We start from the raw sequence: 16,492 nt of genomic DNA on the forward strand, positions 1-16,492 counted from the left end.
AACCGGCGTCGCAGCCTTGGCCCAACGTTTTGTGCCTTGATGAGATCGTGTATGCAATTTCTATAGGTTAATTACATTTAATTGGTTTCATATCCTCAAATATCAATGAATCTATTAGGATATTTTATCTTTAATTCGTAAATAAATAACCTATCTATCGCGATTTAACGTAACTATTCGTTTTGATGTATTATTTAATTATGAAACGAATGTTGAGTGTCTCGCGCTCGATGATGTACACGTAAATGTTATCAGCGCCGTTATCAGTGAGTGTTGTCGATCTCGCTATCTCGCGGGCGGCGTGACCGCCTCATCCTTCCATTCGCGGAAGCGCCGCGGCAACGCACTCTCGGTTTTCGTTGAGTCGCCTTTCGCTCAGCGCCCCCGTCACAGTCGAGCGACGTGGTCGCCGCAGCCGGTGCATGTTGCAAAATTACCAATTGGTTCGTTAACCCACTTCCTCAGTACTGCACAGTCGCAGTTATCCGGTGCGCGAACAATTCGAAAACAATCTGTCGATTCGTCCGTAGCTAACCGCTCAATATTGTTCAGTGAGCATTCATTAGGCATGTGAAGTGTTGAAAATGTTAGCAGTGAGGAACAGAAAATTGTTCCGCAGTTAAGTTTGGTGATAATGATCGTGTGGTCAGTGGAGTGCAACAGTAACCTTCATGTTACATGGAACTGAGTTAGCGGGCAGGAATAATGTTGCGCCGACGCGGCACTTACATCGTCAATACCGATCGTGACGATCGGAACACCAGGGCCAAGTCGGCGGAACCGTCGTTATATCTAGTAAAAAAAAATGGTAACATTCTTTCATGTATTGTATTTGAATAATCTAGTCAATTCTGGTCCAGTGAACAACTCGAATTTGTAATAGCAATTTTATTTTTATTATATTGTTATGTTAAAATTCTTATAAAAAATTAGCAGACATGATGTGCAGGTACTATTAAGTAGGTACTTTCTATATTTTATACAATAGCACATTCTACCTATTTGATATTCTTGCTAGGAAATTTAAGGAGTTATACTATTACGACGACGACTGGCTTTTAGAAAAAGCGTCGAACATGTTTTCGGTAATAAAAATATAATTTCATTAAACAGTAAATAAATTGTTATAATAAGCCAAAACGGTATTTTGTAATGCGTCCTTAAATCGCAATCACAAAGACTTCGAAAATATACCTAACAACGCACTTTTTCTATTCAATAAAATAATCAACGATGGTAAATAAATAATATACATATATTTTACAATATACATATAATAATATTTCATCAAGATAAGATTCTGCGTGACGTTACTAAACAGTATCATATTATAGTTCTGATAATCTGCTGAATAGGTAGTCACTGTTTTACCGCCCAGCTTTTGTTGGACGTAGGATATTCGACAAATGATGATCATCTGACCTGTTCACCTTTGTAAAGTTTAGCCCTGTTCCTCCATAAAGGAGACGGACTGACCCGCACAATCGAAGCTAGTTTGCTACATGCCGCATCTACTGTAATCTGATGCAAGCCTCTTGCCGTCAAATTCCATAGATTAGTTCTGGAATTCGATCTCGCAGTTAGGAGTAATGAGAGACTCCGATCCAACACGGCTACAAACGATTGAGCTCCTTTGCATCTGCTGTAGAATGTTGTTTTAATACTATAGTAATTTTGTATGAAAATTTCTACTTGATTCTCGTTGATTGATGTCATTAAGGCTTTCTCCTTTCTGATCTGAAGATAATTCCTCACCTTTCTATCAATATTTGATTATAGTTTTACTAGCGCGTTTTATATGTTTAATGAACTTACCGAAACTCAATTAAAGGAGTAATTTGTTCGAATTTTTTCGACGCAGTTATCAATGACCTCTCGCCTGTTGTGCTAACTCGCAAAAGCGTCACAACCATGGCCTGCCTTGGAAATACGCCCAGATTTATTTCAGCAGGCAGTTTCCCAGCATATAGGTAGACAATGTTATTAATAGAGTTGAATGTTTAGTTGAGATCATTTTGGAAAAGGTTTAGTTAGTTATTATCATCCTTCTTGAAATGATGCATGACGTGTAAAGGCATGTGATGTGACACAGTAGATGAATCGATAACATTTTTATGTTACCTATTTGTGATAAGGAAAATATACTTATGTACACGTTGCTGGCTTTTCTTATGTTTACTTACATGCTAAATATTATAATGGTTTTTTACTTTATTAGTTTTGAGAGTGAAGAGAGCAAGTCGAGTGATGCGTCATGACGGAGGTGGCGGGACCGGTTCTCTCATTATCTGCGGTTAGTTATCTTGTGACAATAGAGCCTTGGTCGAATTCAAAAGCTGCGAGCGCGCGCTCTGACCGTAAAGAACCGCAAACGTGGTATCGCTTTCCTAACACAAAGGCTTGCGCACCAGTCTGTGACATGCATAATGTGTGACTGACGGAGAATTAGCGACCAAATGCACTATCATGTGGTCACGTTTACTTAAACAATTCTTAATATTTTGGCTTGGTCTTTCGTTATTCATTGTCTATTATTGTAGCGCAAAGAGACGCATTTAAGTTTGCATTTTCGGCTCAATCAAGGAATTTAAAATACTAAAACATAAGACCAAACAGAATAAAATATAACACCAGTAGATATATATCACTGTTGTTTTTTGCTAGTACAAAAATATTCGGAAGTATTAGGATAAAAGCGTACTGTCACTGTATTTTCGACGAATTGCCCAGTGTTTAACGATAAAACATAGCTTTTTATTTTATTTGGTGTTAGTTTAACTGGCATCAGTATGTATAGAATGTCCTGAATAAATGCGACCTTATTTTGTCGGGAGTATTCTATTAGATGTTAATTGGCCCCAGTGGTTAATGAAAAAAAGGTGAAAACAAGCATTTTTCCTTTCCACTGACGATATTAAAAGTAATGAAAATGGAGACAGTTATTTCCTGACGTAATTATTTCCTCAATAAAGTAAATAAATACACATCCCACCCACGCCTTTTTAGTGTCAGTTTAGCTATTATTAGATAATTTACAGTCTTCCCTAACTTCTTATCTAAGGACTACGATGCAAAACATGATCTACGGGTTTAAGAAACTATCTGTGTATTATTCGACCACACTCCTCCAACCATATTCGACCGTCTTCGCTCATCCGATTGTTTGTTCCTCTAGTATTTTCCAAGTCGTGGAAAGTCCAAGCCTTATTTTATACTTGTTGGTTATTCCACTTGCCGTTTCATTTATGTACAGTCATGACATAATGTTTTCCGTAATCTTTCGTTATAACCGGAGAAGAACCCTTCTGTATGTTTTTACCACGTGTGCACCCAGAGGCACAGGCATCCGTTGGTTTATTTATCTGTTATTTGGTCGTGATTTGTTTGGAGCAGGTCTTTCACGTTATAGGGTAGGAAATTGGAAATAGATACTCAGGGTCTTCTAAATCATTGAATTCGTCTGAAATCAAATCATTCATAAATACAGTATATTTCATAGCTTAAATAAAATGATATGAAAATAATACAGGTATTTATTTCTTGATTATGAAAGATAATGCCGATGAGTATAAGCAGACAGAGGCCATTCATCTCGTTCTCTGTGTATAAAAATGCTTCTATTAGCTTTTTAAAAACAGTAATTGATAATTAAATCTTTAATGTTGAAAACCGATAGAGGTAATTAATATTGCTGTACCTATTACGAGCAACGCACTATGGAGCGAAATTGCGATTTATGGACATAGCGATTTTTTTCACAATTTCTATTTGAAAAAAATACCTATCGATAGGTTACGTTATTCTGATTAATAAATGCTGCACAAGTTTTTCTCTAAAACCAATAGTTTGACTGGAAAAAAATATTTTCCATTTTCGTTGTATGGAATGAAACATAAAGTGGTCGATTTCGACTAAGCCTTGACAGATCTTGCTTTGAAACTACTTTAGCCTTGTTCTATGGCTTGTTGACTGTAATCCTACGCTATCAGCGCGCATCCAAAGTTGCCCGTTCACAAGTTATGAGGTTCTGAAAAATTAAAAAAAAGTAAGTAAAAGTGACTTTTTTTTGGAATATCTTTAAAGTAAGTAAAAGTGACTTTTTTTTGGAATATCTATCTTACACGATAACCAGTAGACCAGTAGTGAATATTATAATGACAATAATCGACTTAGGCTACCTCATCATCATCATCATCATTTCAGCCACAGGACGTCCACTGCTGAACATAGGCCTCCCCCAATGCTTTCCATGTTGATCGATTGGTAGCGGCCTGCGTCCAGCGCTTCCCTGCTACCTTTACGATGTCGTCGGTCCACCTTGTAGGTGGACGTCCCACGCTGCGTTTTCCGGTACGCGGCCTCCATTCCAGAACCTTTCTGCCCCATCGGCCGTCAGTTCTGCGTACTATGTGCCCTGCCCATTGCCACTTCAGCTTGCTAATCCGTCGGGCTATGTCAGCGACTTTGGTTCGTTTACGGATCTCCTCATTTCTGATTCGATCTCGCAAAGAAACACCAAGCATAGCCCTCTCCATAGCACGCTGTGCAACTTTGAGCTTCTGTATAAGGCCTATAGTGAGAGGCCCTACTTATGTCCTCATACATAGCCTCTACTTCCTCATCTGGGTGTGTAGAGGTCGGTGCGTATACCTGAATTACCTTCAGCAAGTATCTTTTGGATACTCTGAGTATCAGGTAAGCAACCCTGCTCGACACACTTCCGATGGTGATGATGTTGTTAATGAGGGACTTGTGGACGAGAAACCCGACACCACCTTGGGACAGTTGATCGCCCTCCCGGTAGTAGAGTTCGTTGCCGGATTTTAGGGTGATCGTGTCCTCATTAGGCTACCTAGTACCTACAAACTTAAGATTCTAGTTTGAAAGGTTTTAGCGTGAAATGAGGTAATAGGGGGCTGTAGTAAGTTAGACTAAGTATATTTATCTATTAATAATTACTTTAAGTGCATTAAAATCAATAATGAATAAATAAAAATATTTAAAATTTTGCATGTCCATTACTCGCTTGGCCGCGCGTGCCCGCAAAAAGTATTTATGTAGTAATGTTAGGCACCATAGGTACTTACGACTACATAAGGTTTGACCGCTACAGTTTACAACAGTAGCCAGAAAAAAAATAAAAAAGATTTTTCTCCATACAAATTTTCTTGTCATATTTTTTTTAAGCATGAAAGGGTCGTTTTATCGAAAAATGCATAATGACAAATGTTGATCAGCATTCAAAATGCTATCCAAAACCATTTTTGTTTCGGTGAAATTATGACTTTCGATCGTATGTCCACCTATTTTTAAAATCAAACTACTGTGCGGCGTTCCACTTTTATGATTTACTTACTTACATTTTGCACGTAAATAAATAACATGAATCCTATGTTTACTTTCCACTCTTGACATTTAACACGTGACTTACCAAACTAACTATCTCCATGGTTACCGTCTTAGTCTATGCATGACTAGGGATTGAACAACTTTTAATTGTATATTATTAATAATTCTCGATAATTATTATCGATTGAAAAATATTCGGAATTTGAATCGAAAGATATATTCAATTTTATCAATATCAAAATATTTAATTTTAATAATAAAATAAATATTATTTACTACTACCTATGAAATGTTCTATTTAACAAAAATATAAAGATTTTATACGTTAATAATGAAAATTAACCTTAAATTACTGCTAAAAACACATTTTAATAAACTTAAAAGGAATTAAATCAGCGATTTTTTTTTCACAATTTCTGTTTAAAAAAAATACCTATCGATAGGGTATGTTATTCTGATGAATAAATATTACGAACGTTTTTCTCTAAAACCAATAGTTTGGCTGGAAAAAAATATTTTCCATTTTCGTTGTATGGAATGAAACATAAAGTGGTCGATTTCGACTAAGCCTTGACAGATTTTGCTTTGAAACTACTTGAGCCTTGTTCTATGGCTTGTTGACTATAATCCTAGACTAACAGCGCGCGCACAAAGTTGCCCGTTCAGAAGTTACGAGGTTCCGAAAAATGAAAAGTAAAGTAAGTAAAATTGACTTTTCTTTAGATAAGACGACAAGAGAAAGGTTAATTACATTACTAAAGTATATAATTTTCATGTTTTAGTTGAATCTTTAAAGATTTATACCCAAAAAAAGATACTTTTACTTAAATTTTCATTTTTTGGAACCTCATAACTTCTGAACGGGCAACTTTGGGCGCGCGCTGTTAGTGCAGGATTATAGTCAACAAGCCATAGAACAAAGCTCAAGTAGTTTCAAAGCAAAATCGGTTAATGCTTAGTCGAAATCGACCACTTTATGTTTCATTCCATACAACGAAAATGGAAAATATTTTTTTCCAGCCAAACTATTGGTTTTAGAGAAAAACGTTCGTAATATTTATTCATCAGAATAACATACCCTATCGATAGGTATTTTTTTTAAACAGAAATTGTGAAAAAAAAAATCGCTGATTTTATTCCTTTTAAGTTTATTAAAATGTGTTTTTAGCAGTAATTTAAGGTTAATTTACATTATTAACGTATAAAATCTTTACATTTTTGTTAAATCTTTAAAGATATTCCAAAAAAGTCACTTTTACTTACTTTTTTTTAATTTTTCAGAACCTCATAACTTGTGAACGGGCAACTTTGGATGCGCGCTGATAGCGTAGGATTACAGTCAACAAGCCATAGAACAAGGCTCAAGTAGTTTCAAAGCAAGATCTGTCAAGGCTTAGTCGAAATCGACCACTTTATGTTTCATTCCATACAACGAAAATGGAAAATATTTTTTTCCAGTCAAACTATTGGTTTTAGAGAAAAACTTGTGCACCATTTATTCATCAGAATAACGTAACCTATCGATAGGTATTTTTTTCAAATAGAAATTGTGAAAAAAATCGCTATGTCCATAAATTGCAATTTCGCTCCATAGTGCAACGTGAAGTTTTTACGCGTGTACGCGACAAACAACAAAAAGATCGATCGGTGAAACATGGAAAAATTATATTGTTATACATGTATTAAAGTGTTACATGAAAACTATAGATTTCCTATATTGCCGAATTGCTAGTTTTATTTTTAAAAATTGCCCTCAAAACGGCCTTGCGCAATCAACGCTAATCAACTCGTAGCTTGTGAAAGCGTATCGAATGTCAGGTGCGTGCTCTCCGCGTTCTTCGCGTGCTAAGAACCCAACAAACTTCCCCAAAAATTCTAATCCGATTGTCTCGTGTCCATGACGTTGCTAATTCTGTTAGCGAACAATCAAGCTTGGATTAGCTAGCAGTTAATAATCTCTCCAAAACAAAACCGCTTCTTTTATGAACATCGGCACAGACACCGTATTCTGTTATTCGTGTTTATCAAAATAACTATCTCTATTTACGCAGAATAAGTTTTGAGATTGATATCGTGTACGAAATCTTTTAACACTAGAAGTAATTTTGATTTGTTTGTCTGTGACGACACAAGTAAATTATCACAGGTTGTATAAAGAGACGGACACGCATTGCATGTGATGTAGTACTGATCAGAACGATTACAATGAACGTCATGTCATGTCAATCTCCTTAACTTCGGTAGTTAAAAGAAAATAATAGTCAAAAAGCGCAGTTAGCGATATTTTGTAAGATATCAAAAGTCATAGATGATACGTAGATACAGTTTCTTTATGAGATTTCATTTCATAATCGGATAAGTGTATCATTATGAAAAATTGTGTCTGTTTTTTTATGTTTTCCAAATATCAGGAGAATCTTGGTTCTTATCGATATGCTACTTATTTTGTAAACACAAACATTCATATTATATCACGATAACATACCGTACTTCCAGTATTTTCACATGGTATTCTTACATCCTTGTTGTAGCCATAGTGGTTTGTTTTTGGTAATTACTTAATCGAAGGAAAGTCTGTCATATTAGAACCGTCGTAGTCTCGTAGTACTATGATGATAGTCACTGTTGCGAATTGAAATTAGCACAATTGATGGTCTTAAAGTAAAGTGAGGTCGACCTGACGGTACGGTACGGCCACTGGGCGGGGCAGTGGCGTCGCGCTGCGCTGACGACCGGCAGTCTCCCACGACGCGCGCTCGCGTGCGATCCTCTTCCAAGCTGGAGTGTTCCGCGGGGCCGGTATGCTTCGACAACCTAGGAGTATCGGAGGGCCCCGCGACGGTGGCTCTGCGCCCCGTCGGCGAGGTGACCGCGCGCTCCGAGCCCTCGCTCCTCCGTTTACTTGACACCGATAAAAGTGGCCAACTAAGCCGCGCTCGCGACCGCCTCTCCTCTTTCTGTAAGAAACTGCGGCGTACCATTAGTGAGTGTCCTAGCTTCAGTATCTTGGATGTTCAGCTCATACATTCTCATGCCCATTATCACCTGACGACTTTCCGTATCCCATGTGTATGTCAATGCAATGTTCTAATGCTGCTTTTGTGTTTTGCTGCGACTCGCAGGCGACGTGGAAACTCCTAAAAAGACCGAGCTGGCTTCAGAAAAGAAGGCGGCCTCCTCGCATCGTAAGTGCTAGATGTGGCGCACGTCATTTAGATGGGTTGTAGTTACACAGTTTCTTTTCATATGCACCACCATTATTTTGATTAGAAAGCGAGAACTACGCTCAAAACTAACTCATTCTTTATAACAAATAAACTTGTAAAAAAAGTAGAGTAAATTAAAAATAGGATCTTCATTTAGAACTCGCGATTGAATTTACAATCGTTATTTGATAAAAAAGTATGTGTATTGAGTTTTCCCTTCTAATTTTCTAAATGAGTATTTTTATTTATGTTGATGTTGTAGTGTAGAAATTGGTCTCTGTGTAACTCATTTTGTTTCTTTTTTTTTTTTGATTCGGAAGAAACCCCTATCTGGCTTAAATTGTTTATTTATGCGTTCCTGGCATGGTTGACGGGTGTGTGTAATTGGCATTCATGAAATGGCTTTGTGATGGAAGGCTTTGATGTTTTGCAATGAATTGTGATCTGTTTTGACTTCTTCTTAACCCTGAAAAAATGTGTATTCACTTAATTTACTGTTATGATGCGCGAATCTTAATTACAACATTAAGATAAGGCCAACAACAAAATCATATTTTATCTTTTAATAAATTTATCCAAAGTTCATAAAAAATGCAGCAAACTTATGTATAATGACATCAATAAAATCAATGTCTTCGTCTTTCGGATGTCAGCCCAATGTATTTTACTTTTAAAATAAGTTATTACGTAACTTTACAAATGCAACAATAATACATAGTTAGCAAGTCAAATTGAGAGCAGATTTTTCCCGAGAGTTGTTGTCCCAAAATAACACACATTTAATACACATGGTTTTGATAAATGAAACTTTTTCTCATCACGAAATAATGTGCAGTAACTTGATGTGAAGATTTGTCTCCACAAAACTTATTTTGTGCTTTTCAAAATATAGAGGTTTACAGTAACATTACTTGAAATAAAAAATAGAATGTTATCAGTATAATTTAATATAAACGTATACGTAGACACTAGGTTTAATTTTTATGTCTTCTTTCTCACTTTTCCGTTTAACGAGATAATTTTAGGATAACTTACCCATTAGGTCTTAATCTCGAGTCCTAAAAATAGGATTACATCATATTTTTTATACACCGTGGTAATAGCTATTGGATTTCTATAAATAAACAGAAAGTACTCGGAAAGAATGCTGTTAAACAAGGGTGGAGTGCGTTAGGGCTTGCGTCAATAAGGGTTGCTAGGTGGGTGCGGCACTTCGGTCTTCCATGGCATGATTGATATCTCGCCCTCTTTATTCCAACCAAATAAGGGAATTGTACTGGTGTGATTGATACCACACCTGACTTATGATTCCAAGGCTGCATTGGAGTACTAGGTACCCCAAATTGAGTGTGCGTGACCAATCGGTTTCTTTGAGTCTCGATTGCTGTGCTCGTCACGAATGAACACACGCTTCATAGTAATTAATTAGTAACCCCACTGCACTCGCACTGTACCCGACCACCAACGAGAAGCGTAGAATTGATTGATTGATGAAGTCGCGGCACAGATGAACTAGCTAGCCTAATTAATGACGCCATCGAAGTGGTCAGCGCTGTTCAAAGCCCTACAAGTTTCTATCAAATTAAAACTCCGCCATCCTGTTTCAAGTTGAATAATTTATTAGCCAAACCATTATAGGACAATTTTGTGTGTAGCCATTCAGTGTGCGTACTCCGGTATTTAAACTTTCTAAATGAATAGCCGAGTTTATCAAACTAGAGTTTGACCAATAAGATTTTAACGTTTGCTTTTTGTAATGTGTTTTTAAGACGCGCTTAACAAATAAAAGACAGTTCCTGAATACTGTTAGCTGTTTTTATACACCGGAAATCTAAGTAACAATTGTAGTAAGCTTTTTATAAGTAAGATCATTTTACAGAACGAATGCCATTATTTACATAGAAGCGATTGTTTGGTGGTAGACGACGATTGACTACAATCGGCAATGCAAACAGAGACCCTAGACTAAACGTAAAAATGAGGTGTCCTTTATTGGATTTACAAATTATGATTTTAATTTCTTCAAGTCAGGTACAATGTACGCAACATAAAAGCATTTTATTTACTTTTAAACTGTAGTGATTAGTACTTACAGTAACACTGAGATAACAGATGCATTAGTAATATTGCCCAGTTTATTTTTCAATAGTGGCTAATTTCTTAAATTTTAATGTTTTCATTAAAACAAAGACGAAAAATTTAAACAAAATGTAGATATCGCTTCAACTAAATATTTTTTCATATACAATTTACTTATCGCTGGTTGAGGTAGCTACTGCGTGTTATTTCAGTCGAGTCGTTAACGGTGATAGCAGTTAGACGGAATATTTGAAAATAAAATACCAAAAGAACTAAGACATTCTGTATTAATTATTCAATTGCAAACCACTATGCATCAGAAGTGTTTTCTATCAATTTAATCAGTGAGGAGTACCTACCTACAACAGTGGGTGCTATAATCGCCAATATCGTTCCGCATCGGTCGGTCAATTGGACGAATAACCCTGACTTATTTAATTTGTTTGCTGGGTTGGCCCAATTTGTCGATTTGTGTAATTGCACCTACAACTTGATGCATTATTATTGTGACGCCAACTAACAAGAATTAAAGTGGATTTTGTTTTCAAACTCGTCAACAAGTCTGAAGGTTTTAATTGTGTGCCAATTATTAATTTAATTATTAATTCAAAATTTTTCGTATAAGTAATTAAATATTGCAGCCGATTTCACCTAACTTTGTATCGTCGGAACCTAACGAGCATCGATATGTTTTAATTATAGTTAGTAGATTTTATCAGCCAGTATTTCCGTGTGAGTATATCACCTAGTCACCGGTTTCACCACGTGCCAATAAAATTCTGATAGGTAGTCTATGAAAAACTTATATGTCACATAAACTACAACTTTTGGTTTCACAGGTCTCTGATAAAGATCTGAGGTGGAATTGTGTAAAGCAATCGTTATCATTTGACAGTTCATAACGTACGATTAAGTCAATTATACAAAGCGTTTGACAGCATAATCGTACGTTATGAACTGTCAAATGATTACGATTGCTTTACACAATTCCACCTCTGATGGCTGATAAATGGTAACCTTTCTCTGTAAAGCGTTATGTCAAATAACTATTTCAAACTTTGAAAGGAACCATGAAATCGGTCCTTAAATTCCGACGTCCACTTGCCTCTACAAAATGCGCCAGTGATATTGTTAATCTGTGGTAGTTGTTACTTATCCATGACAAACAATCCCGAGGGCCATGAATTGCATGTGACGTGTATTTTCATTTATGTTACATTAACATTACTTTTGTGATATTTTTTTCTGAAATGTCAGTTAAATCATGATAACCAATGAAATTATCGAGGAAGGTTGAAAGTTTATCTGTACTTAAATGTGTAATAGTTAGATAGCGTATTACTTGATAACTAACATATTTTTATGATTCAAAACATTGTATTTGATGAACTCGTATTATTTGTAGAAGTGTAACAAACTGCTGCTATATGCGTTACTGTCAGCGAAGCGGATTCATTTGCGTCATTAGTTAGGACTAAATTGCATTAGAGAGAGGTCGTTCGTATAGTTGTGTAAGATCACTTGTCAATAATGTGGTCGACTGGTCGTTCTTCCATCGTAAGAATTCAGAGAAAGTATCATTAAGTTATTGCTTTGCCAGACCCATTTTCACCAACTATAATTATAGTGCTAAAAGTAGTAGCAATCGTGAATGACGTCGACGCACAACACGATGTTTTATTAATTTCATTACGATTCTTTATTGTTGAATGTCTTTCTTTTTTCAATAGGATCTAAGATTCTCTAAATTAGAACTAACTATTCGTGTGCGTTAGCTTGGCACTCATAATTGAATTAACCCAAATAAGATACCAATGTTGTTATAATTCTAATTGATAACAAATGTTTAAAACTTCTCAGTATAAAGTAAGACGAACATTATGCGTGAGACAAAAACACATTTTTAACAGATAGTGTCAGATAATATCACAACACAATACCTAGTTTACGAAACATAAGATGGGATATAGGAGGTATCACACATACTAAGAACTTTAATGAGAGGTATAAATTCCAAATGATATCATAATTTTACTTAGTATACTAGTCATTTTGAATATATTCGATCGATTCATCATAATTATTAGGAAACTTAACTAAACTATCACACAAATTATGCATGATGGCAAAATTGGTAAAAGCAGTAAAAACTTAACTTCGTTAGCACAAATCTCAGAAAGGCATCACAATTTGATAATCACCTTTTTCAACTTTCTCAAAATCACCTCGTAGCTTCGCAGGCGATTGATGGTAAAACGTTACGGGTTACAATAATCCTAGCTATTATGAGCCAATTTTAATCTGAAGAGCACGAGTATTATTGATAAACTAATAGCCGTAATCTGGCAATTCTCACTTACATTATTTACTACCTCTTTTACCTTGATTTGAACCATAAACTTAGCTGGCGTTGCATGGAACGCGCACCACCACGCTAGGTCATCTTTTATTGATTGTTTCTATAATGTCTTATTAGACAGTGGACGCCAATGATTATTTCTATCTAATCCATGTCAGTGTCTTTTACGACTATTCAATACGAGTATACTGATCAGTCTCTCCTTTACTGGGAATCAAAGGAATCAATGGACATAGGTCTTAGCGGGTTGTTGAATAAGAGGTATTTTGGGTTACAGCTAGAAATGACTAAAATGAATAAAGTCTGGCATACCCACTGTTTAAAATAACTTTCTCCCTTACTAGACAGACAGCTACTTTATAATTCCATTGTGCGTGTCGAAATGAAATTCGCGTGGCCCGCATGCCGGCGTTGTCGTCACGAAACGTCGCCGTAGCTGCGTAGGTAGGTACTTGTTGCCTGTTTTTGATGGTTAACTTTTCGGTTTTGCAGGCAAGGACGGCTCGAAGGTGACGACTGTGGTGGCGACGCCGGGGCAAGGCCCCGACCGGCCGCAGGAGGTGAGCTATGCCGACATGAAGCTCATCGGCAACGGCAGCTTCGGCGTCGTCTACCAGGCCAAACTCTGCGACACCGGCGAACTCATAGCCATCAAAAAGGTGCTCCAAGACAAGAGGTTTAAGGTGAGTAGGAACTACATTCCGCTATTTCATTACTAAAAATCTACATTTAATTCTAAATTCTAATTAATTTTCAATTCATCGTACCTATCAACTGACTACCTAGTACCAGAAGTAGTTCCTAGTTTTTATAGAAGTAATAAGGAATATGCAAGACTTTTTAGCTATGCAAAGGTAAAATTAATAATTGTGTTTTTCTTATAATATCTAGATTAGCTTCAAGTTGTTAGTGATAAAGAAGTAGCTCGAAGCTGTAAGTAGTAGTCTGGAAAGTAGTTGCATCGTTATTTCGTTTCGTCGTTAAAAATTAGTTCCACATATTTATTTGTTTTTCTATCCATATTCTGTATTATACATTTTTCTATTTTATTTATTTTAGTATGTTTTTCGATAAATTAGTCGAAATGTTTCATGCATATTCCTTCCTTCTTGATATTACAGTATTTAATCATCAAAGTAATTGTTGTAGAACTAATATAGATAGTTCTTCTAATTAATTTCTTTGTTATCATTAACCGAACGATCAATCATCATCACACTAACTTATTTTTTGTTAAATAAAAACAGTTACAGTTTCTGGAAGTGGAATGTATACTTTAATGTAATGTTACTCTTGGTTTACAGAATCGTGAACTTCAGATTATGCGACGACTGGAGCATTGTAATATCGTAAAATTGAAATACTTCTTTTACTCTAGTGGTGAAAAGGTAATTATTGTTACATTACTTTATAATTAGTTGTAACTTTATAATCTATTTATTTACTTATTTATAATATTGCTCTTTAATGAAATGTGATTATTATTGTGCATAATGTGTAATACAGTTTGGTATATTAAGGGTATGTTATTTGTGTGTTTTATTTGGGGGAGGCGGCAGTGCCCGCGGCAGTGAGCTCACTATTAAACGCAATGCAGAGTCTTGAAGTCGCAGTATGTCAGAACCATTCAGATTGTTGCGCTAGTGTGCTAACGCACAACTTAGGTCTACAAGTGTTTTGGCAAGGGTTACCGAACAATAATTGTTGAGTCTTGATACATATTAACAATGTAGTCACGCTTTTGAGTTTGCAAACTATCGATCGGTAACTCCGGGGCCAGTCGAACAGTTGTGTGCATAATTCAGAACGAGTTCTGGTCACGTCACCATTTTCTTTCGTCATGAGGTCGGCTTTACTACCAGTTGATGCTCGATGACACGATCATTCACCATCATCGCCAAAACATACATGGCATCGTCAGAACCATCGGAGTTGTTGCTTGCTTATTTTTGTTTTTGAACGGCGGCTTCTATCGTGTCATTGTTACACCATTTTTCATTGTCCCACATTCAATGTTATATAAATATTTTAAGAGTAGGTAAACTCTCATAGAAAATGCATAAGGTTTTTGACTACGATATTTTAGTATCTGTTTAAACGCCTAAGTTTTTCAGTTCCCGCAACTGCGGCATAGGTATATCTACCTACATACATGAAATACATATTAAAAACTTTTCACGGTTGAAACATAAATAAAATAAACCCGTTTATTACATTTTAATGGTACAAATTCAAGTATATTGCCAGTAATATGATTAGTTTGATAGTGAAGATTGCTTTGAATGGTAGGGCCACGAGTACGGCTAAATGATTAGCAAAATATGTTTCGTAATAAGAAAAACCGTTACCTATTTTGCTAATGTTGACGATAAAATGCCTTATGCATTTTTTATGCGTGTAGTTCAAGGCCTAACTCCCAGACTGTAGTAGGTAATTCTTATGACTATTTAAACACGAACCTAGATCCTTTGGCCCCGGGCCAACTGTGAAATCGAATCGACGGAATACTCGCTATCTCTCTCTCATCCATAAACCACTTTGTGTTAAACTTTTTGCACTTTTGATTTGCTTTTAATGCATCGTTCTCTGAAATATGACCATGAATGGATATGACACAACCTAGAGATATTATTTTTGCCTGTTTGAAAATTGGATTGATTTCAGATTGGTTTGCAATTCCCTGTTCTATTTTTTTGTAATTATAACAATTCATTCTTGCCAAAAGATTCCATTATTAATTACTCTCTAATTATGTTAAATCCAAGTTCGCATATTATTATAATCTTAAAGTTCTTTACGCTTTGAAGGTGGGTGGTGTAATACTTTTGTTTTTGCAGAAGGATGAAGTGTACCTGAATTTGGTGCTGGAGTATATACCAGAGACTGTGTACAAAGTGGCACGTCATTACTCCAAAGATGAACAAACAATACCCATTAGTTTTATAAAGGTATGTACTTATTTATTTTTAATAATTTCTTTACTATTTCCAATAACTAACTCTCTGCCAGATTTAATTATGTATCATTATTTGAAATCAAGTGCACACAATAATGTAATAATCACCCCTTTAATATAAAAATGTAAGTATTATCTAATAAACTTTTTATCATTGACGCAATTTGTTATACTCTAATTGTTACATATTTTTAATACACCTGCTTGTAGTGACTATTATTTTACAGTTCTTAGGTTCATAATTAAGCTTAGGTATTTATTACACACGCGTGCGTTTTTCCTAGTAATTACCGCGCAGGTGCTGTACTTTTGTATGATTTAAAATATAATTTAATAAGCTTTACATTTTATGAAACTATTTATTTTGTCAACAAATTAAATGTAGGTACTGAATAAATACACTAATATTCGGTTTATTATATTTTTTTGTATAAAATAGTTCGTGATAAAAAGTGTGCGTTATTTTTCACGATAATTTGGTGAATATTGACTCATTTTCATCGTCTGTTTGTTGTATAGCGTCATTTGACACGCGCATTATTT

The 16,492-nt window shown here is 35.6% G+C and overlaps 1 protein-coding gene across 5 annotated transcripts in view; it reads left to right on the forward strand.

Moving 5' to 3' along the window:
- The window catches only part of LOC135078077 (glycogen synthase kinase-3 beta), a 28,639-nt gene that overhangs the window by 2,844 nt on the left and 9,303 nt on the right, over positions 1-16,492 (forward strand). The window contains exons 1-6 of one of the 5 annotated variants that reach the window (XM_063972644.1): positions 8,181-8,332; positions 8,472-8,534; positions 13,486-13,676; positions 14,298-14,381; positions 14,546-14,605; positions 15,831-15,941. In XM_063972644.1, coding sequence (XP_063828714.1) covers positions 13,569-13,676; positions 14,298-14,381; positions 14,546-14,605; positions 15,831-15,941 — 363 coding nt within the window. In that variant the 5' untranslated portion in view covers positions 8,181-8,332; positions 8,472-8,534; positions 13,486-13,568. Of the gene's footprint in view, positions 1-341; positions 809-8,180; positions 8,333-8,471; positions 8,535-13,485; positions 13,677-14,297; positions 14,382-14,545; positions 14,606-15,830; positions 15,942-16,492 lie in introns of those variants that run through there. The other 4 variants (XM_063972640.1, XM_063972642.1, XM_063972641.1 and 1 more) reach the window with 4 other exon arrangements.

The sequence above is a fragment of the Ostrinia nubilalis genome, chromosome 14 (genome assembly GCF_963855985.1).
Source record: "Ostrinia nubilalis chromosome 14, ilOstNubi1.1, whole genome shotgun sequence".
Classification (NCBI taxonomy): Eukaryota; Metazoa; Arthropoda; class Insecta; order Lepidoptera; family Crambidae; genus Ostrinia; species Ostrinia nubilalis.